This window comes from Salvelinus sp. IW2-2015, linkage group LG3 (assembly GCF_002910315.2).
Source record: "Salvelinus sp. IW2-2015 linkage group LG3, ASM291031v2, whole genome shotgun sequence".
Taxonomy (NCBI): domain Eukaryota; kingdom Metazoa; phylum Chordata; class Actinopteri; order Salmoniformes; family Salmonidae; genus Salvelinus; species Salvelinus sp. IW2-2015.
The window spans coordinates 20,207,746-20,232,319 of record NC_036840.1 but is presented as its reverse complement, the minus strand read 5'-3'; the positions used below and the strand labels follow the sequence as shown (position 1 = coordinate 20,232,319).

The 24,574-nt window shown below is 44.2% G+C and overlaps 1 protein-coding gene across 1 annotated transcript in view; it reads right to left on the bottom strand.

Moving 5' to 3' along the window:
• The window catches only part of LOC111952050 (mastermind-like protein 2), a 136,627-nt gene that overhangs the window by 41,826 nt on the left and 70,227 nt on the right, over positions 1–24,574 (bottom strand). Inside the window, exon 2 of the mRNA XM_023970493.2 lies at positions 22,300–24,192. Within this exon, the coding sequence (XP_023826261.1) occupies positions 22,300–24,192 (1,893 nt within the window). The remainder of the gene's footprint in view (positions 1–22,299; positions 24,193–24,574) is intronic.

Here is a 24,574-nt window from a genome sequence, read left to right as displayed (position 1 = left end):
AAAAGAAAATAACAGAAACCAGCATCAGTAAGTGTCCCACACGAGGGATGACTGCTCACCTCCAACGTTTGGTAGGGGACTCTGGGAGCTACTTCCCAATCCGTTTGGAAAACCCATTTGAGACCAGGGTCTCATTCACAAGGGTGCCGTAATAAACAGCAACAAAACAATCAAACACAATGTGGAACAAAACAGCACTCAAACGACGTTTGAATAGGTCAGGATCCTGCAGAGTGATATGAAAAGAATGCAATTGCTGATTTTAAGTAGACATTCAAAACTAAGTGTTTTGATAACTTTCAAATGTAGTAACAGGTCCATGTAGAATAAACAACCCTTCATAATACCATAGAAGCAGTTTTCAGCTAATATAACAATCAGCACCTTTCATCTTTTATTGTCATTCCCAGCCGATACAGATACTCTGCCTACTGGCATTTTGTCTGGTGGTAATGGGGCCACCACGGCAAACCTGTCAGAGTGGTCATAACTTCCTGTGTGGTGTCCCATATACATCAGGAGTTCCCTGATCCTTGTGCAGGATACACAGGGTTTATCCATCCCCATATTGACTGATACCATTCAATTGAATAATAAAAAAGACAATACAAGTAAAAGTTGTGTCTAATCATTTTTTTGGTGCCAGGTCTCTCTCCATTCAGATACATCCGTATAACGCTTGTCTGTCAGTCTTCATCACATCCTCTTGCAAGTCTTCATGTGCTGGATCCATACATGTTTCTGTGAACAAGGCCCTGCAGTGCCTAGCTCCACTCCTACTCCCCAGGTGCTCTCATTTGTTGACTTCTGTAACCGTAAAAGCCTTGGTTTCATGCATGTTAACATTAGAAGCCTCCTCCCTAAGTTTGTTTTATTCACTAATTTAGCACACTCTGCCAACCCGGATGTCCTAGCCGTGTCTGAATCCTGGCTTAGGAAGACCACCAAAAACCCTGAAATTTCCATCCCTAACTATAACATCTTCCGACAAGAAAGAACTGCCAAAGGGGGCGGTGTTGCAATTTACTGCAGAGTTCTGTCTGGCTATCCAGGTCTGTACCCAAACAATTCGAGCTTCTACTTTTAAAAATCCACCTTTCCAGAAACAAGTCTCTCACCGTTGCTGCTTGCTATAGACCCCCCTCTGCCCCCAACTGTGCCCTGGACACCATATGTGAATTGATTGCACCCCATCTATCTTCAGAGCTCGTACTGTTAGGGGACCTAAACTGGGACATGCTTAACACCCCGGCCATCCTACAATCTAAGCTTGATGCCCTCAATCTCACCAGGTACAACCCCAAATCCGTAAACACGGGCACCCTCATAGATATCATCCTAACCAACTTGCCCTCCAAATACACCTCTGCTGTTTTCAACCAAGATCTCAGCGATCACTGCCTCATTGCCTGCATCCGTAATGGGTCTGCGGTCAAACGACCACCCCTCATCACTGTCAAACGCTCCCTAAAACACTTCAGCGAGCAGGCCTTTCTAATCGACCTGGCCCGGATATCCTGGAAGGATATTGACCTCATCCCGTCAGTAGAGGATGCCTGGTTATTATTTAAAAGTGCCTTCCTCACCATCTTAAATAAGCATGCCCCATTCAAACATTTTAGAACCAGAACAAGATATAGCCCTTGGTTCTCTCCAGACCTGACTGCCCTTGACCAGCACAAAAACATCCTGTGGTGTTCTGCATTAGCATCGAATAGCCCCCATGATTTGCAACTTTTCAGGGAAGTTAGCAACCAATATACACAGGCAGTTAGGAAAACTAAGGCTAGCTTTTTCAAGCAGAAATGTGCATCCTGTAGCACAAACTCAAAAAAGTTCTGGGACACTGTATAGTCCATGGAGAATAAGAGCACCTCCTCCCAGCTGCCCACTGCACTGAGGCTAGGAAACACTGTCACCACCGATAAATCCACTATTATTGAGAATTTCAATAAGCGTTTTTCTACGGCTGGCCATGCTTTCCACCTGGCTACCCCTATCCCGATCAACAGCCCTGCACCCGACACAGCAACTCGCCCAAGCCTCCCCCATTTATCCTTCACCCAAATCCAGATAGCTGATGTTTTGACAGAGCTGCAAAATCTGGACCCCTACAAATCAGCCGGGCTAGACAATCTGGACCCTCTCTTTCAAAAATGATCTGCCGAAATTGTTGCAACCCCTATTACTTGCCTGTTCAACCTCTCTTTCGTATCGTCTGAGATTCCCAAAGATTGGAAAGCTGCCGCGGTCATCCCCCTCTTCAAAGGGGGAGACACTCTAGACCCAAACTGCTACAGACCTATATCTATCCTACCCTGCCTTTCTAAGGTCTTCAAAAGCCAAGTTAACAAACAGATTACCGTCCATTTCGAATCCCACCGTAACTTCTCCGCTATGCAATCTGGTTTCAGAGCTGGTCATGGGTGCACCTCAGCCACGCCCAAGGTCCTAAACGATATCATAACCGCCATCGATAAGAGACATTACTGTGTAGCCGTATTGGACCTGGCCAAGGCTTTCGACTCTGTCAATCACCACATTCTTATTGGCAGACTCAACAGCCTTGGTTCCTCAAAAGATTGCCTCGTCTGGTTCACCAACTACTTCTCTGATAGAGTTCAATGTGTCAAATCGGAGGGCCTGTTGTCCGGACCTCTTGCAGTCTCTATGGGGGTGCCACAGGATTCAATTCTCGGGCCGACTCTCTTCTCTGTATACATCAATGATGTCGCTCTTGCTGCTTGCTCCACCTCTACGCAGACGACACCATTCTGTATACCTCTGGCCCTTCTTTGGACACTGTGCTAACTTCTTATGGCTAGGAGTCAGCATTTTCACGTTTGGATGAAAAGCGTGCCCAGAGTAAACTGCTTGCTAATCAGTCCCAGTTGCTAATATATGCATATTATTAGTATATTTGGATAGAAAACACTCTTAAGTTTCTAAAACTGTTTGAATGATGTCTGTGAGTATAACATAACTCATATGGCAGACGAAAACCTGAGAAAAATCCAACCAGGAAGTGGGAAATCTGAGGTTTGTAGTTTTTCAACTCTTGGCCTATCAAATACAGTGTCTATGGGGTCATTTTGCACATCCTAAGGCTTCCACTAGATGTCAACAGTCTTTAGAACCTTGTTTGATGCTTCTACTGTGAAGGAGGGGGGAATGAGAGGGGATTGAGTAAGGTCTCTCCCAGAGAGCCACGAGCTGACCATGCGCGCTCACGTGAGAGTGACCTGCTTTCCATTGCATTTCTGTAGACAAAGGAATTCTCCGGGTTAGAACATTATTGAAGATTTATGTTATAAACATCCTAAAGATTGATTCTATACTTCGTTTGACATGTTTCTACGAACTGTAATATGACTTTTCGTCTGAACTTTTGCCTGGACCTGCCCGCGCGTCGTGAGTTTAGATTGTGTACTGAACGCGCGAACCAAAAGGAGTTATTTGGACATAAATGATGGACTTTATGGAACAAATCAAACATTTATTGGGAACTGGGATTTCTGGGATTTCTGGGAGTGCATTCTGATAAAGATCATCAAAGGAAAGTGAATATTTATAATGCTATTTCAGACTTATGTTGACTCCAACATGGTGGATATCTTTTTGGGTTGTGTTGGTCTCTGAGCGCCGTACTCAGATTATTGCATGGTTTGCTTTTTCCGTAAAGTTTTTTTGAAATCTGACACAGCGGTTGCATTAAGGAGAAGTATATCTTTAAATCTGTGAGTAATCTTTTATCAATGTTTATTATGAGTATTTATGTAAATTGATGTGGCTCTGTGCAAATTCACGGGATGTTTTGGAGGCAAAGCCAAATGTAAACCGAGGTTTTTGGATATAAATATGAACTTGATCGAACAAAACATACATGTACTGTGTAACATGTTGTCCCGGGAGTGTCATCTGATGAAGAATATCAAAGGTTAGTGATTAATTTTATCTCTATTTCTGCTTTTTGTGACTCCTCTGTTTGGTTGGAAAATCGCTGTATGCTTTCTGTGACTAGTTGCTGACCTAACATAATGATATGTTCTGCTTTCGCCTAAAAGCTTTTTTGAAATCGGACAATGTGGTTTGATTAACGAGAATTTTATCTTTAAAATGGTGTCTAATACTTGTATGTTTGAGAAATTTGAATTATGAGATTTCTGTTGATTGAATTTGGCGCCCTGCAATTTCATTGGCTGCATTCCGCTAGCGGAACCCCAGTCCTAGACAGGTTAACTAACCTCCAGACGAGCTTCAATGCCATACAACTCTCCTTCCGTGGCCTCCAACTGCTCTTAAATGCAAGTAAAACTAAATGCATGCTCTTCAACTGATCGCTGCCTGCACCTGCCAGCCCGTCCAGCATCACTACTCTGGACGGTTCTGACTTAGAATATGTGAACAACTACAAATACCTAGGTGTCTGGTTAGACTGTGAACTCTCCTTCCAGGCTCACCTTAAGCATCTCCAATCCCAAATTAAATCTAGAATTGGCTTTCTATTTCGCAACAAAGCATCCTTCACTCATGCTGCCAAACATACCCTCGTAAAACTGACCATCCTACCGATCCTCGACTTCGGCGATGTCATTTARAAAATAGTTTCCAACACTCTACTCAACAAATTGGATGCAGTCTATCACAGTGCCATCCGTTTTGTCACCAATGCCCCATACACTACCCACCACTGCAACCTGTACGCTCTCGTTGGCTGGCCCTCGCTTCATACTCGCCGCCAAACCCAATGGCTCAAGGTCATCTACAAGTCTCTGCTAGGTAAAGCCCGCCTTATCTCAGCTCACTGGTCACCATAGCAGCACCCACCCGTAGCACACGCTCCAGCAGGTATATCTCACTGGTCAATTCTTCCTTTGGCCGCCTTTCCTTCCAGTTCTCTGCTGCCAATGACTGGAACGAACTGCAAAAATCACTGAAGCTGGAGACTCATATCTCCCTCACTAGCTTTAAGCACCAGCTGTCAGAGCAGCTCACAGATCACTGCACCTGTACATAGTCCATCTGTAAATAGCCCATCCAACTACCTCATCCCCATACTGTATTTAGTTATTTATCTTGCTCCTTTGCACCCCAGTATCAATACTTGCACATTCATCTTCTGCACATCTACCATTCCAGTGTTTAATTGCTATATTGTAATTACTTCGCCACCATGGCCTATTTATTGCCTTACCTCCCTTATCCTACCTCATTTGCACACACTGTATATAGACGTTTTCTACTGTATTATTGACTGTATGTTTGTTTATTCCATGTGTAACTCTGTGTTGTTGTATGTGTCGAACTGCTTTGCTTTATCTTGGCCAGGTCACAGTTGTAAATGAGAACTTGTTCTCAACTAGCCTACCTGGTTAAATAAAGGTGAAATAAAAAAAATATAAAAATACACACATCAGTCACTGTTCTATTACCAATGGCAGTTAGGATAGGTAATACCCGACACACAAACAGGTACTATGTTGAAGTTTGAACAGGTCAGATCAAATCTACCCAATTATGATCTCCCCATCAAATGACTGCATCTCCAGTCCATCTGTAGAAACAGGCCAAGTGGAAGTAGAGTTCATCAGTCACACATGGAATGAAAATGGTGTTTCTATTACACACTGATTACATTATCAATGGTGATTATAATTAGCCTGGTGGAACCAACCTGATCGCTGCGTTCACCTTTCTATTTCACGACAGATATCATCAAATGTGAATTGAAATGGTGCATCTACGAAGCAGACAATATGCCACAAAGGATGTCGGTTGACATCATTTACAGTGCATTCGGAAAGTATTCAGACCCCTTTACTTTTCCCACGTTCTGTTATGTTACGGTCTTATTCTAAAATGGAATTATTAAATATATTTCCTCATCAATCTAAACACAATACCCCTTAATGACAAAGCGAAAACAGGTTTGTAGAAATGTTTGCAAATGTATATATACAGTGGGGAGAACAAGTATTTGATACACTGCCGATTTTGCAGGTTTTCCTACTTACAAAGCATGTACAGGTCTGTAATTTTTATCATAGGTACACTTCAACTGTGAGAGACGGAATCTAAAACAAAAATCCAGAAAATCAGCATTGATATATTTTTAAGTAATTAATTAGCATTTTATTGCATGACATAAGTTATTTGATACATCAGAAAGCAGAACTTAATATTTGGTACAGAAACCTTTTTTTGCAATACAGAGATCATACGTTTCCTGTAGTTCTTGACCAGGTTTGCACACACTGCAGCAGGGATTTTGGCCCACTCCTCCATACAGATCTTCTCCAGATCCTTCAGGTTTCGGGGCTGTCGCTGGGCAATACGGACTTTTAGCTCGCCTCCAAAGATTTTCTATTGGGTTTCAGGTCCGGAGACTGGCTAGGCCACTCCAGGACCTTGAGATGCTTCTTACGGAGCCAACTCCTTAGTTGCCCTGGCTGTGTGTTTCGGGTCGTTGTCATGCTGGACAGACCAGCCACGACCCATCTTCAAATGCCTTACTGAGGGAAGGAGGTTGTTGGCCAAGATCTCGCGATACATGGTCCCATCCATCCTCCCTCAATACGGTGCAGTCGTCCTGTTCCCTTTGCAGAAAAGCATCCCCAACGAATGATGTTTCCACTTCCATGCTTACGGTTGGGATGGTGTTCTTGGGGTTGTACTCATTTCTTCTTCCCTCCAAACACGGCGATGGAGTTTAGACCAAAAAGCTCTATTTTTGTCTCATCAGACCACATGACCTTCTCCCATTCCTCCACTGGATATCCAGATGTTCATTGGCAAACTCCAAACGGGCCTGGACATGCGCTGGCTTGAGCAGGGGGACCTTGCGTGCGCTGCAGGATTTTAATCCATGACGGCGTAGTGTGTTACTAATGGTTTTTCTTTGAGACTGTGGTCCAGCTCTCTTCAGGTCATTGACCAGGTCCCGCCGTGTAGTTCTGGGCTGATCCTCACCTTCCTCATGATCATTGATGCCGCACGAGGTGAAATCTTGCATGGAGCCCCAGACCGAGGCTGTTGACCGTCATTTGAACTTCTTCCATTTTCTAATAATTGCTCCAACAGTTGTTGCCTTCTCACCAAGCTGCTTGCCTTTTGTCCTGTAGCCCATCCCAGCTTGTGCAGGTCTACAATTTATCCCTGATGTCCTTACATAGCTCTCTGGTCTTGGCCATTGTGGAGAGGTTGGAGTCTGTTTGAATTGAGTGTGTGGACAGGTGTCTTTTATACAGGTAACGAGTACAAACAGGTGCAAGTTAATACAGTAATGAGTGGAGAACAGGAGGGCTTCTTAAAGAAAAGCTAACAGGTCTGTGAGAGCGGAATTCTTACTGGTTGGTAGGTGATCAAATACTTATGTCATGCAATAAAATGCAAATGAATTACTTAAAAATCATACAATGTGATTTTCTGGATTTTTGTTTAGATTCCGTCTCTCACAGTTGAAGTGTACCTATGATAAAAATTACAGACCTCTACATGCTTTGTAAGTAGGAAACCTGCAAAATCGGCAGTGTATCAAATACTTGTTCTCCCCACTGTATATAAAAAAAGACATACCTTATTTACATAAGTATTCAGACTCTTTGCTTTGAGAATCGAAATTGAGCACAGGTGCATCCTGTTTCCATTGATCATCCTCGGATGTTTCTACAACTAGATTGGAGTCCACCTGTGTTAAATGCTATTGATTGGACATGATTTGGAAAGGTACACACCTGTCTATATAGGTCCCAAGTTGACAGTGCATGGTCAGAGCAAAAATAAATCCATGAGGTCGAAGAATTGTCCATACAGCTCCGAGACAGGATTGTGTCGAGGCACATATCTGGGGAAGGGTACCAAAAAATGTCTGCAGCATTGAAGTTTCCCAAGAACACAGTAGCCTCCATCATTCTTAAATGGAAGAAGTTTGAACCACTAAGAATCTTCCTAGAGCTGGCCGCCTGGCCAAACTGAGCAATCGGGGAGAGAAGGGCCTTGGTCAGGGAGGTGACCAAGAACCCGATGGTCACTCTGAAGGAGCCTCAGAGTTCCTCTGTGGAGATGGGAGAATCTTCCAGAAGGACAACCATCTCGGCAGCACTCAACCAATCAGGCCTTTATGGTAGAGTGGCCAGACGGAAGCCACTCCTCAGTAAAAGGCACATTGACATCCTGCTTGGAATTTGCCAAAAGGCACCTAAAGACTCTCAGACCATGAGAAACAAGATTCTCTGGTCTGATGAAACCAAGATTGAACTCTTTGGCCTGAATGCCAAGTGTCACGTCTAAAGGAAACCTGGCACCATCCCTACGGTGAAGCATGGTGCTGGTAGCATCATGCTGTGAAGATGTTTTTCAGCAGCAGGGACTGGGAGACTAGTCAGGATCGAGGGAAAGATGAACAGAGCAAAATACAGAGATATCCTTTATGAAAACCAGACTGGGGCGAAGGTTCACCTTCCAACAGGACAGCACACTAAGCACACAGCCAAGAAAACACAGGAGTGGCTTTCGGACAAGTCTCTGAATGTCCTTGAGTGGCCCAGCCAGAGACCGGACTTGAACCCAATCAAACATTTCTGGAGAGACCTGAGAATAGCTGTGCAGCAACGCTTCCCATTCAACCTGACAGAGCTTGAGAGGATCTGCAGAGAAGAATGGGAGAAACTCCCCAAATACAGGTGTGCCAGACTCAAGTCTGTAATCGCTACCAAAGGTGCTTCAACAAAGTACTGAGTTAAGGGTCTGAATAGTTATGTAAATGTATTATTTCAGCGTATTTCTTTTTATAAATTTGCAAAAAATGTATAAAAACGATTTTTGCTTTTTCATTATGGGGTTTTGTTTGTAGATTGATCAGGAAAAATTACATTTTAATCCATTTTAGAAAAAGGCTGTCGCGTAACAAAATGTAGAAAAAGTCAAGGGGACGTTCCGAATCCACAGTATGTTTCACAATTGGGTTATCAAAGTAATGAAGTGGGTTACCTTCTGTATTTGTACAAATGATGAGCCTATGAAAGCTGTTGCCACTGACAGGCGGAGGTTGCTGGCTGGATACTTGCCAACATGTGGCTGACTGTTCCATTCATAGGAATGCTCAGAGTTAGGGCATGTCTGCATGATGCTGATAAGGGACCCCCTGCCGGTCTTTTCTATGCTGCATATTCAGCTTTAAATCTCTCAAACAACTGCAGCAGGCAATCTTATGAGGTGGCGTTGACTGGGAGGGCCTGCGACAAGGTGATATAACAGACAGCCGAGCCTTTTGCTAATGCACTTCACAACCAAAAAGACTCCACTCGTTGTATTTGCTTGGCTGGGGAATTAGCCTACTAGTTTATCAAAACTTTCCATATTTCACACACCACACATTACCTGTCGTTGTTGACGAAGCCGTCTGTGTCATCATGGCAGTAATTCGGGTCACTATCAGAGGCCTTGTGACGGCATGTCCTTTTCATAGGAGCCGAGGGAGACTGGCAACAACGGAGGAGGGTTCACAAGGGGTGCTTGGGTCGCATGCCACACTTTTATTCTGAGCTTGGCTGACAAGTTGTGAAAATAGCGAGTGAACAGTGAAATGCTGTTTGGAGGTTGCTAAACCATCGCAATCACATTGCCGGACATGTTATGACACCCGCCTTTGCTTCTTCTGGTAGGTCCATTCATGACAAGGGGATCAGTCTGGCACCCAACTGTGCACTTTGTTTAACAGAAAGACAGGGTCAACGATTGTCATCATCCCTCAATTACAAACATCCCTCGAGAGGTAACAATCTCGTTTGGGAAGCTAATTCTACGCTTTTCATACGGAGGCTGACTGGCTCCTTATTGGATGAGATTCAGGACGGTGATGCCGTTACACTATGCAACCAACTGTGACATGTTTTGCCATGGCCCTGGGTCGGTTTGAGTTTGTTGCTGCTAGTTAGTACACCGTTATAGTCAGACATGAGTCAGCTATTACCACCATAGCTGCATCCAATATTTATTTGTGCCCTAGACATGGATTGCACCTCGGAGGCTAATGTGACTGCTTCGTCTAAATTACTCTAAGCCAAATCCGAGTTGTATTGAGGTAGGCTGACGTTAGCCAGCTAGCTAGCTAGTTAGGGTAGCTAGCTAGCGAACATCAGCTATGCTAGCTATATAATGATAATGATTATCAAAATATACAGAACCAGATACAGAACCAGCAGTATACTCACTACAACTGGGGACCAACAAACTCCAACCACCTATGTCGCAAGGTAGGGTCCTTTGGCAGGGCATGCAAATCATAGCTGGTCAATCTGTATAGCTAGGGCTTTTCAGTCTCGAATGGCTGTGACCTTTGAAAGTGTTGGGGGCTATGAAACAACGTATCCATTCAATGAAGGTATGTGAAGTGGACGGAGGGGCGATTTGCACGTGTAGCTTGGCAAAAGGGGGCATGATTTACTCGTTGTGACATACTTCCAAACTCCATTTTTAGACAAGCCTGACTTTATGACCAAAATTATCCTATTTACACATTGTAGTAAATTTTGACAATACAATAGATGTTTCTGACTCGTGTCGATGCTACATAGGCTGTTTTTAAAAGGGAGAAGTTGTTATTTAGGGGCGTTCGCTCTTTAATGTTTTAACCCTATCCAAAGCCTTAACCCCGAAATGTGACGTTTGGAGAAACAGAACGATGCTGTGCAGGAGTCAACCCGGGATGTCAAAAACCCAGTGAAATTTGACGTTTGGAGCAACTTTTGAAATTTGACGTTAAGAGAAACGTGGGTAAAAACATCAGAATCTGAAGTCAAATTGGTAAAACAGTGAGATCTTGTTGCTAATAACACAAAGTCTGCCTTCAACATCCTGAAGAACAACGCCTGCATCCGCTAAACGCTACATTGTGTGTGTGTTGTGTGAGTGAGTGTGCGAGTGTGTTGGTATTAGTCAATGTGCCTCTGTGTACAACTGAAGGTGGGTGTTTGTCTGCAAATAGTGTTGTTCTGCCAGAGACTGTGTGTGAATTTGAGGTCTGCCTCGGTGTGTGTGTGTCCATGTGTGTGTGTGTGTGTGTAAGCCCCTACTCCTCTGCTCCCAGAATCCAGTCGCCAAGACTGTCTGACTCCGTACTGTCTGTCTCTGTCTCTCCCTCTCTTCCCCTCACTCTCTCTCACACACACACACACACACACACACACACACACACACACACACACACACACACACACACACACACACACACACACACACACACACACACACACAGATATTGTATCTCAATATCTGTATTTCACAAACAGGAAATTATTCAGCAATGTGTTTAACTACTAAATACTAGTATGGCTATAAATTACATTGTCAAACAGAACTATCTCTATCGTGTGTGTGTGTGTGTGAGTATAGCTAGGGCTTTTCAGTCTCAAACAGCTGTGACCTTTGAACTCGTTGGGTGTGATGAAACAACGTAGCCCCATTCAATGAAGGGATGTGAAGTGGGCGGAGGGCGATTTGCATGTGGAGCGTGGCAAAGGAGGGAATGATTTGTTGACATGATTGTAATCCAAACCCAACCTTCATTTATTCGTTGTGATGCACGGAGGTTCCAAACTCCGTTTTAGACGAGACCGACTTCATGACCAAAACGTTCCTATTTACACTTTGTAGTTGATTTTGACACTAGAATAAATGCGTCTGACTCATTTCGACGCCACATATTCCATTTTCAAAGGGATTAGTTGGTTTCTAGGGGCAGTCGCTCTTTAATGTTTTAACCCTATCCAAAGCCTTAACCCTTCTAAATTTGACGTTTGGAGTAACAGAACGATGCTGAGCAGGAGGGGTCAGAGGTCTGGACTCGGGTCACATGACTTGGACTCGGGGCACATGACTTGGACTCGAGTCAGACTCGAGTCACAAATATGATGACTTGCAACTCGACTTTGACTTTAACACCAATGACTCGTGACTTGACTTGGACTTGAGCCTCATGACTCGACCGGACTTGATACCCTCCCCAATCCCAAATATAAAAAATGATGCTATTAAAAAAATTGGGCAGCGCATCAACTCTTCATTTAACAGATTACAGTTTGAATCGGACAGCAGCCAATGACATTGTGCCAGCTGAGAAAAAGTTATGCGTGGCAGTGCAGAGGAACGCCGGCGGGTGAATTCAGATGGAGCCCTTGGAAAGATGATACCCCAAATTATTACTTTCGGATATAAAGACGACGCTGTATCACCAAAAACAAAGTGCTACTTGAAAAACATGCGGGAAGAAAATTACAGACGGAGGCGCAACAATTTCCAACTTTGTTCGACATTTGAAGCTGCACAAAGAACGGCAAGTCGTGGCTAATATAGCCGACAGCTATATATTTTATTACTTTACTAGTGTAGCATGTAGGCTAACGTAACGTTAAAACAATGAGCCTCCACACAGTCAGTCAGTGCGGGAACGTGATCATTGCACCCAAGATTGAGCTACAACTGGCTAGGCAGTTTGTAGCCTAAATCCTGCCTGATGTTACTGCTGTTACTAAAACCATTGACATACTGTAACCACACAGAGAGAGTGTGTGTGTGTGTGTGTGTGTGTGTGTGTGTGTGTGTGTGTGTTGTTAAGGTTGGGCGATTGTGTACAAGCCTACATCACCCGATTGCGCCCCCGATCCTCGATAGTCGATCACTATTGGGGGGTCTTTCTCATGGCTACCCATATGATTCCATGGAAATATAAGTGTTTATTTGGAAAGTAATAAATAAAAAAAGCATTCATGATTTGCCTAAATGTAATTACTAACTATTACTCTTGTTAAAATATTGAAATGGTATACATTTGGTGAAGAGCACATTATGACTTGTTAAGGACTCGAAACTCAAAGTTTAGGACTTGAGACTTGACTTGATACTTGACGTCTTGACTTGAGACTTGACTCGGACTTGCCTGTCTTGACTTGGGACTTGACTTGGGACTTGAGTGCTAAGACTTACTTGTGACTTGTAAACAACCCAGGACGTCAAAAACACTTCGAAATTTGACCCTCAGAGAAATGTCTAAATTTGACATGGATAAACATCGGAATCTGAAGTCAAATTGGTAAAACTATGAGATCTTGTTGTGACACACAAAAGTCTGCCTTCAACATCTTGAAGAGCAACGCCTGCCAGTGCAACGCCTGTGTGTGTATTAGTCAATGTGCCTCTGTTTGTGTACAACTGAAGGTGGGTGTTTGTCTGCAAATAGTGCCATTCTGCCAGAGACTGTGTGTTAGTTTGAGGTCTGCCTTAGCGTGTGTATGTCTCTGTGTATGTGTGTGTGTGTTAAGCCCCTACTCCTCTGCTCCCAGAATCCAGTCGCCAAGACTGTCTGACTCCGTACTGTCTGTCTCTGTCACTCCCTTTCTGCCCCCTCACACGCACACCACGCACACACACCTGTTTGTATAACAGGACATTAATTCAGCAACGTAATTAAGTACTAAATACTACATGGATATAAATACATCTCTATCATGTGTGTGAGTGATATGTTGTGTTTACGACTGCTATTGTTATACTTGTTGAGACTAAACTCTCTCTTCATTAATAGTTTAATACTGAAAGAGCTGATTAGAAACTGTTTATAAATATTAGGCCCTAATCTAGAGTGTTGACAACACTAAGTACTCTCTACTACTACTGTATGACAATGATTATGAATACTACTACTAACTACTACTGTATGACAATGATTATGAATACGACTACTACTACTACATGTATGACAATGATTATGAATTTACTACTACTACTACTACTACTGTATGACAATGATTATGAATACGACTACTACTACTACTACTACTGTATGACAATGATTATGAATATGACTACTACTACTACTACTACTACTACTACTGTATGACAATGAATATGACTACTACTACTACTACTACTACTGTATGACAAAGATTATGAATATGACTACTACTACTGCTACTACTGCTACTACTACTAGGCTACACTCCAGTGTTGTAGTACTTCGAGACCGGTCTCGAGTTTGGTCTCAAGACCACCTATTGAGTGTCTCGGTGTCAGATACATGTGTACTTGGTCTTGACAGTGAGGACTCGTAATTTCTTCCCGAGACCAGCTGTGACCAGCAGAGTAAAAAAACTCAGAATTATCAGCTTCCATTCAGTCAATGCATAAACACGCTTCACCATGACGTACAATAAGGCATTGTTGGCAGAATAGATTAATATAATTCACCAATACACTTCTTGGTAGTCCAACAAATATTGCTATCAGGTTGTAAATCACAGCTGGCCTGGTACATTGTTTTATGCCTCCATTCGGTATGCACTGTTTCAGTTTCAATGACTCAATATTCAGGACAAAAACGGACTAATGTAACTAAGGCTGGGAATGTCAATACAATCAAACTAGCCAGGGCAATAATCACAAGTCAGCCACGACGTGGCAAATAGGCTAGCGCATCTATTTTTGTGGCAAGTTAAAAACATGGAGCCTAACGTTAGCTAGATAGCTAGCTAGCTGCTAGGAGGATGTCATGTCATGCCATTGGAGTAGTGGGTGACTTTTCCCCCCTCATATCGTTTTTCAGTGGCTATACACAGCTAGAGATGGCGAGAAAGAACTTGAACGACTGTTATCGAGTTAGCATATCTCTTGCGTTGGCAAATTCTGAACAACTGATGCATTTACAAACGAGCAACACCCGCTGAATATGACCGGTGTCAGTAAACACAGACGAAAAAAATAATAGTTAGTCACGAACGCTCTAGCTAACATGTAAACAACCCAAGCCAGCTCTGCTACGGCGAGTACAATGGTCCGAGTGAGGTGTTCTCTCATTTGTTGTTGTTGTGCATAACTGAGGAAGAGAGAGCATATCTTTTCATGGTTGTTTGATCAATAGGACTGTAAAGTTCCCAAATGTAAGAGGACTCCCGTGGTGTTTACATATTTGCAGAAATACATTCAGGAGTATTTTGTGGCTTTTGGTGAATGTGTTCTAATGACCTAAAGTCGTTCACAGTGAATGATGGCAGGTCCTATTGGCAAATGGCTTGTTTGTGTCAGGGCCTACTGTAGGTCGGATTGACTATAGCGCACCTGTCTGTGTAGACTCCGGTCCTGGATAAGACAGATGTGTTTTTTTTAAGTTTAAAAAAAAWATATATATATATATTTTACCTTTATTTAACGAGGCAAGTCAGTTAAGAACAAATTCTTATTTACAATGACGGCCTAGGATCAGTGGGTTAACTGCCTTGTTCAAGGGCAGAACGACAGATTTTTACCTTGTCAGCTCGGGGATTCGAGTATAGGTAATTCCCAAACATGAAAATGTGAAAATGACCATATCTATGTGGTCGCTTCCTGGGGGTGTATATGAACAGATTTTTCAAAGATTTCATGTTTCTAAAATGCAATTTTTTTTTCACACACCTAAGTTATTTTCAAAGAGATGGCTAACAACAGCAAGCGTGCTGCAATAAAAAAAAACACAGTTCCACTCACCAGATGATCATTTGAAAATCATTCTTGAAAATTGAGACGCTAACAAATTAGCAGCAACATCCTCTTCTGATAACACCTGCTGCAGCCGCTGCAAACTAGCCCGACAACAAAAGCTAGCTTGCGAGACCGTCGGAAAACTACAGCTCGCTAAAACTACAGCTCGCTGAGCAATCTCTCAGAGTTATGACCCAAAGCTTTACTGGACTTTTTGTATTAGATATTTTCCAACTTTTATACCTGTGCTTTTCTTTCCTGTTCAGGGTGAAAGCACAAGTTGAGTGTTTTTTATTTTTTATATTGTTGGCCTTCAAGAAGGCAGAAGATCCCATACGTTTTTGTAAAAATGGTCCCATCCATTAAGTGAAAATGTGATTGGTTGATTCCACTGTCACTCCAAAATTTTACCCTAATACAGTTGAATGACAGACACCTTTACCTAGCATCTGATGGCTTAGCCAATGGCTGATGTAGCTAGCTAAAGCTAGATTTATCTCCCCAGAGACCAACAAAGAAAAATCCCGATTGGAACTTTTTTCTTCTTCAGCTTCCTTTCCTTTCCTTTCCAACAGAAACCGAAGAGATTAAATCAGAACGTCATTGAAAATAATGATATTATTATCGTTAATATTTTAGAAATCCTTAGCCCTTCTCTGAAGGCGTAGAAGGCTGATTGTTCACCACTGTGTTTGGGTTAGTAATCATTTGTAGAGTGGCTCTATTTATTTTCCCTCAGCATGCATTTATTTGAATTGTTTTTATGTCTAAAGAATCCATATGTTCTGTTTCGGGGACATTTTGAACTCTTATGATTTACATTTACATTTAAGTCATTTAGCAGACGCTCTTATCCAGAGCGACTTACAAATTGGAAAGTTCATACATATTCATCCTTGTTCATCCTTATTCATCCTTTTTTAATGATGGTGGTGATTTGACAACATGACAATCATGGTCTTGAATTGGACTTGCATTTTTCTGGTCTCGGGTCTTGACACGGTCTCGGACCCCTTGTCCCCCTCCCGGTCTCGGTCTTGACTCGGTCTCGCCACCTCTCCGGTCTTGGTCTTGACTCGGACTCAATTTGCTCAGGTCTTGGTCTTGAATCGGTCTCTCTTTAGGTGGTCTCAAACACAAGACTGCTACACTCTAAAAAATTCTTGGTTAAAAACAACCCGATTTGGGTTGTTTGGTAACCAAGCGCTGGGTAAATATTGGACAGAACAGACACCGGGTTATTTTGACCCAACCAGTTGGGTTGTTTGGATTACCCAAACATGGGTTCATTTAACCATCAGTTGGATTTTTATTCACTTTCATGCTGGGTCTTTTTTAATGTAATCCATAGGTTATTTCCAGAAGGCGTGGCTTTCAGATAGTTCTTTTTGGAGACCCTTGAGGGTAAATGTCATTCCTGTTCATCATGTTAAGTCGATGAAACATGAAACATTTTACTTTAATATTTTTGCACATTACACAGTTTAATATAACATCTATAACATTATTATTTACATGCATGTATTGTAACAAAGTGGTCATTTTTATTATGTACTAGATCATATGGGCCGATTTTTTTCTCAGACATAAATAAACAATTCCAGGTGAAAGCCAAAGGCCATAGTTTTCTACATTATTCAAAATATTGCCACCTTGCTAGAATGATGAATACAGCCATAGCAAAAACAGTGCAAAAGTGCTGTCAGCCTCGGAGGTAGGACAAACAGAGAGAGAGATGGAGAGAGTGTGGGAGAGGAGAAGAGAGGAGGGGGTGAATAGGAGGAGGAAGAGGAGGAGGAGGGAGGTTGTGACTAGCTCAGGTCAAGGAGATTTGATAAGTTCGTACATACGGTGTGTGTGTGTATATATATCTCTCTGGAGCAACAAGGTCTCATAATTTCCCTTCGAAATGTGATGTTTTATGGATGAACGTCCACACTTAAACACACCCTCTGTCTGGTGTGTCGTCAACCACCACCGAACTCAACACAGTTCACCTGTGTTACCACACACACACACACACACACACACCACACACACACACCACACCACAACAACACACACACCACACACACACACACACACACACACACACACAGCTATACATTCCTGTGGTGTGTAAATAACAGGCTCACATAGAAAAACACTTACAACAGTATGAGCACATAGCAGGCCTTAATACACATTTTTTTCCCTGTGTGTGGGTGAGTGAGTGTGTGTGTGTTTCTCCCTGCTCACAGCTGCACAGCCCTAAACCAGAAGTCAGAGAAAGAAGAACAGTCAACAGGGAGAGAGGGAGGAAGAGAGGGAGTGAAAGAGAGAGGGAGAGAGAGAGAAAGAGAGCGAGACAGAACGCAGAAAGAGAGAGTGAGTGAAGGAAGCAAGAGGAAGAGTGAAAGAGAGAAAACGGAAGAGACAGTCAGTGCAAGGAACTCCCCTTTAAATGCACCTCAGCTCGTGTAGGTGGACAGAGCGAGAGAGAAAGAGAGAGAGAAAGAGAGTGAGGTGTAGAGAGAAAGAGAGAGAGAGAGAGAGAGCTGTAGAGAGACAGAGAGAGGGGGAAGAGAGAGAGGGGAGAATGAGAAGTAAAAAGAAGGAGAGGGGGAGAGAGCAGCCAGGTCACACAAGATCCAATGCAGTATTTGACGTTCATCCAGGGCCCCAGGACGTCGGGAGATGCCTTCAATACCGACCACTAGGGGCATTGGTGTGCGCTATTACCATCAAGTAGGCTCCTGGCTTTCTAAGGCGTTGTGGATGGGGATGGTGGATGGGCATAATTAATGCCTAAACTTAACCATCGAGTTGTTTCTGTTTTAACCCTATCCCAATCCTTAACCCTTAAGTTAACTAATCGTAATTAATGCCTAAACTTAACCATAAAAACTCACCCTGAAGTCAGAATGTGTCAGATAGTGAGATTTTGTTGGCGAGAGACAAGAGAAAGAGAGGGAGAGAGGCCTTTCCATAGAAGTGCGTGCGTGTGTGTGTGGGAGGGAAGGTTAGGGAGGGGAACCCCACTTGAGTCAACAAATACGAAAAAGCTGCTATTGCCAGGAAAACCCTGCCTTGAGTTCACACGACAGAACTGGGCTTTAGAAAACTGCACTCGGTGTGTGCGCGTGTGCTTGTCCGTGCGTGTGTGTGTGTGTGCGCGTGCGTGTGTGCACGTACACGTAAGTGTGGATGATTGAGTGCTTAATATGTTTTCTGTCATGTGGGAGTGCTCATTACCTGAACAATGCCTTGTGGTGTATCTTTTTAGAATGTGCGTGTTATGTGTATATTGTGTGTACGGGGGATGTTTAAATTGTGTTTTAGTGTGTATTTGTGAGTGCTGCTTAAGACAAATGTGAATGCTGTGTGTGCATACGTGTTTACATTTGTATGTGTGTGTGTGTGTGTGTGTGTGTGTGTGTGTGTGTGTGTGTGTGTGTGTGTGTGTGTGTGTGTGTGTGTGTGTGTGTGTGTGGTGCGTGCACGTGCGTGCATACACGTGTACATTAGTGTGTGTTTCTGTGGTGTGTGTGTCTTTTTAGATTGGGTTTCAAATTGCCGCGGCAGCATTCTCTCCTGCAGCAGCAAGCAGAATCTTTGAGGCAGAGAGAGCGCGGTGTGTTTGAAGCTCCTATCCCCCCTCCTCTCTCTCTCTCTCTCTCTCTCTCTCTCTCTCTCTCTGTCTCTGTCTCTCTCTGTCTCTCTCTCTCTCTTTCTCTCTCTCTCTGTCTCTCTCTCTCTCTCTCTCTGTCTCTCTCTCTCCCTCTCTCTCTCTCCTCCCCCTTCTCTGCCCAGTAGCACTCTTTCAGCATACACTCCAATAAAGGATAATGAATTTTTAGAAAAGAGGGGATAAGAGAGAAGGAGGGAGAGGGGGGGTGAGTGGGAGGGGGAAGGGTTGGCCTCTCGGAAGGAGTGAGTAAGCGCTAAAGGGGCCCCTCAGTTAATAAGCCCCTAACACACACACCTCCTAAAAAACACCTCCCTCCAAAACCGTCCTCCTTTACACTGTAAAACCAAGTGTGTAGGCTCTGAACACATAACTAAACACTTTTCTGAAACACGTTTTAAGGGATTTTGAATTTCAATGAAAACATGTCACAGTGTTTAGATTGCTTATTCGCTGTAACACTTTTTTAAAACACTTCTCTCCTATTTTACAACCAGGAAGTATATTAGGGTAGATGTAGCAAATAGGGAATCGTGTCTTTACAGTAAGTAAGTAGGGAACTTGGAAAGGGGCCCTCCTAACCACTGCATGTACATTAAATACATGAAATAGATATTTATGACTGTGGTGACTTTTAATTAGTGTATAGTGTATAGTGCACTACTTTTCACCAGCCCTTGGTCAAAAGCAGTGCACTATATAGTGAATAGGGTGCCATTTGGTTTAAGGTACCGCCACACAAAGGAAGAGATTCCTCCACTCCCTGTTCCCTTCTGTCTTCTACATAATTAATCTAACACAGCCCCCCCATCCCTCCACACACACACACTGACTTCTCTCCTCCTTCCCCCTTTGAAAAACAGCAGGGCCCCCCCCCCCCCTCTACGTAGCTACCCCTCTTCTGCCCGCCTACACTCCCCACCACAACTACTCCCCACCTCTCCTGTGCTCTCCGTTGCACTCTCCCTCTCCGCTGCTCTCTCTCCCCTTATCCTGTCCTCTATAACCTTGCCCCCTTTTGCTGAACTCCAAACGCTGCAGACAGCGACACTTCATGATGGAATACCACATCACACGAACAAGGCTACAGTTCTCGTAGCCTTTTCTCAGTAAATTCTCTCCAGGCCTAAAAAGTCAGTCCAAAGCAGCAGAAACAGTCGAGCACAACAGTTCCACACTAACATCCAATTTCCTCCCGATCACACATACACTACCGGTCGAAAGTTTTAGAACACCTACTCATTCAATGATTTTTCTTTATTTTTACTATTTTCTACATTGTAGAATAATAGTGAAGACATCAAAACGATGAAATAACACATATGGAATCGTGTAGTAAGCCAAAAAGTTTTAAACAAATCAAAACATATTTTATATTTGAGGTTCTTCAAATAGCCACCCTTTGCCTTGATGACAGCTTTGCACACACTTGGCATTCTCTCAACCTGGAAWGCTTTTCCAACAGTCTTGAAGGAGTTCCCACATATGCTGAGCACTTGTTCGCTGCTTTTCCTTCACTCTGCGGTTTGACTCATCCCAAACCATCTCAATTTGTTTGAGGTCGGGTGATTGTGGAGGCCAGGTCATCTGATGCAGCACTCCATCACTCCCCTTCTTGGTCAAATAGCCCTTACACAGCCTAGAGGTGTGTTGTCCTGTTGAAAAACAAATGATAGTCCCACTAAGCGCAAACCAGATGGGATGGCGTATCTCTGCAGAATGCTGTGGTAGCCATGCTGGTTAAGTGTGCCTTGAATTATAAATAAATCTCAGACAGTGTCACCAGCAAGGCACCCCCACACCATAACACCTCCTCCATGCTTTACGGTGGGAAATACACATGCAGAGATCATCCGTTCACCCACACCGCGTCTCACAAAGATACGGCGGTTGGAACCAAAAATCTCAAATTTGGACTCATTAGACCAAAGGACAAATTTCCACCGGTCTAATGTTCATTGCTCGTGTTTCTTGGCCCAAACAAGTCAATTCTTCTCATTGGTGTCCTTTGGTAGTGGTTTCTTTGCAGCAATTCGACCATGAAGGCCTGATTCACACAGTCTCCTCTGAACAATTGATGTTGAGATGTGTCTGTTACTTGAACTCTGAAGCATTTATTTGGCCTGCAATTTCTAAGGCTGGTAACTCTAATGAACTTATCCGCAGCAGAGGTAACTCTGGGTCTTCCATTCCTATGACTGTCCTCATGAGAGCCAGTTTCATCATAGCTCTTGATGGTTTTTGCGATTGCACTTGAAGAAACTTTCAAAGTTCTTGAAATGTTCCGGATTGACTGACTTTCATGTCTTAAAGTAATGATGGACTGTCATTTCTCTTTGCTTATTTGAGCTGTTCTTGCCATAATATGGACTTGGTCTTTTACCAAATAGGGCCATCTTCTGTATACCCCCCCCCCCACCCCCCCACCCTGTCACAACACAACTGATCATCCCTCCACACACAACGGAACCGCATTAGGAAGGAAAGAAATTCCACATATTCATTTTTAAGAAGGCACACCTATTAATTGAAATGTATTCCAGGTGACTACCTCATGAAGCTGGTTGAGAGAATGCCAAGAGTGTGCAAAGCTGTCGTCAAGGCAAAGGGTGGCTATTTGAAGAATCTCAAATATTAAATATTTAACCCTTTTTTGGTTACTACATGATTCCATGTGTTATTTCATAGTTTTGATGTCTGCACTATTATTCTACAATGTAGAAAATAGTAAGAATTAAGAAAAACCCTTGAACAAGTAGGTGTTCTAAAACTTTCAACGGGTAGTGTAGTCAATCACCACAAAAAAAGACTGGAGTGGGACTCCAGTCCTAAAGGAAAACATTTGCGACAGGCCTTGAGAAAAACTTCAATATAAAAGTACAACAATACACAGCATTAAGTTCCCTGAACAAAAAGACAACTAAAGCAGTAACCCAACACAGACATGACCTCAGAGTGTACTGGAACCAAAATGAATACTCTGCCACTGCTAAAAGTGTAAATAAAGAGGCAGTACTGACAACTTTTGCACCCCAATAAATACTACAACCAGGAAATATAACCATTCAATCACCGCTCTACATACTGCAACCAGGAAGTAAAATCGACCAATCATGACTCACCTCTCTACAGTGTTGTGGCCCCATGATTCCTGCTGCGGCCTGCTGCATTGCTGCTCTCTGCTGCATCCTCTGTTGCAATAGATGAGCATGGTTCGCTGCTACTGACGAGGGTGTTCCGGCTGCACCACCATGCTGCATTCCACGGTAACCAGCCATGGGGTTGGGGGGTCCACCCTGTCCAGGGCCCATAGGGGGTCCACCCCCTCCTCCCATCTTCTGCTGGGGGTCCAGGTCAAAATGGCGGAGGGGCTTGGTGTTGGTGAAGGAATATGAGGGTTCCTGGTGCGGGACTCCACCAGCACATGGTTTGGACATGGACGGGTGTTGGCCCAGTTGGGCGTTCGTCTGTAGCTGTTGCGTATTTGAATGTTGCTGTTGTTGTTGTTGATGTTGTTGTTGTTGCATGAGTAGCTTGAGGCTGCTGGGTTGACCCGCCGTCATGGCTTTGTAGAGCTGACTCGACATGTTGTTGTTGGGTCCTGACCCGTTCTGGGTGCTGTATGGATGTGGTTGTTGGGTTTGGGGTAGGGGTAGGGGTAGAGGTTGGTTCTGGGGTTGAGGTTGATGCTGGGACTGGAGCGCCGGGCTTTGGTGAGGCTTGTCGGTTCGGTAGGGGGGCGATGGCCTTGTGGAGCCTGATGTCGGTGCACCTCCACTGGGCATGTAGTTGGCTTGTGACCCCTGGATGTTGGATGAAGTGCTGGATGTGCTGGTGTTTCCTAAAGGTAGAAGGGTACTCTGTGGGCTAAAGGGGGGTTGGGCGAGAGCCGGACTGCCTAGCTTATCTGGGCGGTAGGGTGGTGAAGGCCCTGCGGACGGAGCTGGAGCCAGGATGGAGATCGACATTGAACCCTGGGGGCTTTGAATGCTTCCAGCCGGGCTGAATGGTTGTTGGTGGAGAGGGGAGGAGTTGGGGAGTTTCTGCCCGCCCCAGGGTGAGCCTTGCTGGGATAGAGGAGGCATAGAGGCCTGGGTCTGGGGTTGATTCTGGGTCTGGTTCTGGGGGATAGGGGTGTTGGAGGAAAGGTGTTTGTTGGAGTTGGACGCCATTTGCTGGAGCTGTTGAGCTCGCGATACCTCGTGCCAAGTAGACCCGGGTCGAGAGGAGAGGGCGGCGGATAACATCGGAGAACGTGCTTGGTTCTGGGATGAAGAGGAATGATGTGGTGAAGCCGAGAGAGGCGAGGGAACAGGTTTGGAGGGGTGGGGGATGGAGTAGGGTGCTCCGGCCAGACTTGGGCCTACTTGGGGAGACCCTCCTTGTGGAAAGCCTGGGGAGTGGGTGAGGTGGCTCTCCAGGTGAGATGTTGGTCTCTGGGGGGAGCGTTTGGGTGAATGTGGGTGGATGTACCCTGGCCCTGATCCTTGATTCTGCTCCTCTTTATTCCCCAGTATCTTGTCCAGATCCAACTCCTGCAGAGAAGGATCTGGGTTCTTGGTCAACTCATCCAGAATATCCTGGAGCTCCTGCTCAACCGATGGGGCCGACGAGGAGCTTCCATTGGGGTGAAATTGTCCTCCTCCACCAACACTTCCAGGCCCCCCAGACCCAGGACTCGCCTTAGGGGGCATGGAGTAGGGTGACCCTAGCCCGTTGTTCCCATTCCCCAGCCTGTTACCTTCAAGTGACCCCTGACTTCCAGGACCTCCATGACCTCCAGGACTGGGTCCTCCAGAGTAAGAGCTCTGCTGGAAGCTGGTACCCATGGCGAGGGTCACATCCTCCAGGCAGAGACGCTTGGTGGGCCCCCCGTGCCCCTGGGTCATGGAGGAACCGTCGGAGGTACCGTTCAGACCCAGACCAGGGCCGTTACCGGGCCCTTGGCCCTGCCGTAAGCCCCCCTGGTGGGCCCCCTCAGTCGCAGTCAGCCTCCTCTTCAGTGATCCAGACAGCTGGAGGAACGCGAAAGAGAGAAGAGATAGTGAGTACATAAAAAATGACCAAGCACAATGACTGTTAGAACAGAGCACCCGGCACAGTCAGACACTCGATGATAAAAACACATTCTACAGACTCATGTAGTCATAGAGGGTCAATAGAAGCACAAAGGCATGAAAATAAGGCATTTTTCATGAAAGACATTAAAAAGTTATATTGTCGACATTTTAGCTTTCTATTGTCGGGCGAAGCTCGATAGATAATAAGTTCTCAATAGATAGTCTCAGTAGATAATAAGGTCTCAATAGATAATAAGGTCTCAATAGATAATAAGGTCTCAATAGATAGTCTCAATAGATAATAAGGTCTCAATAGATAGTCTCAATAGATAATAAG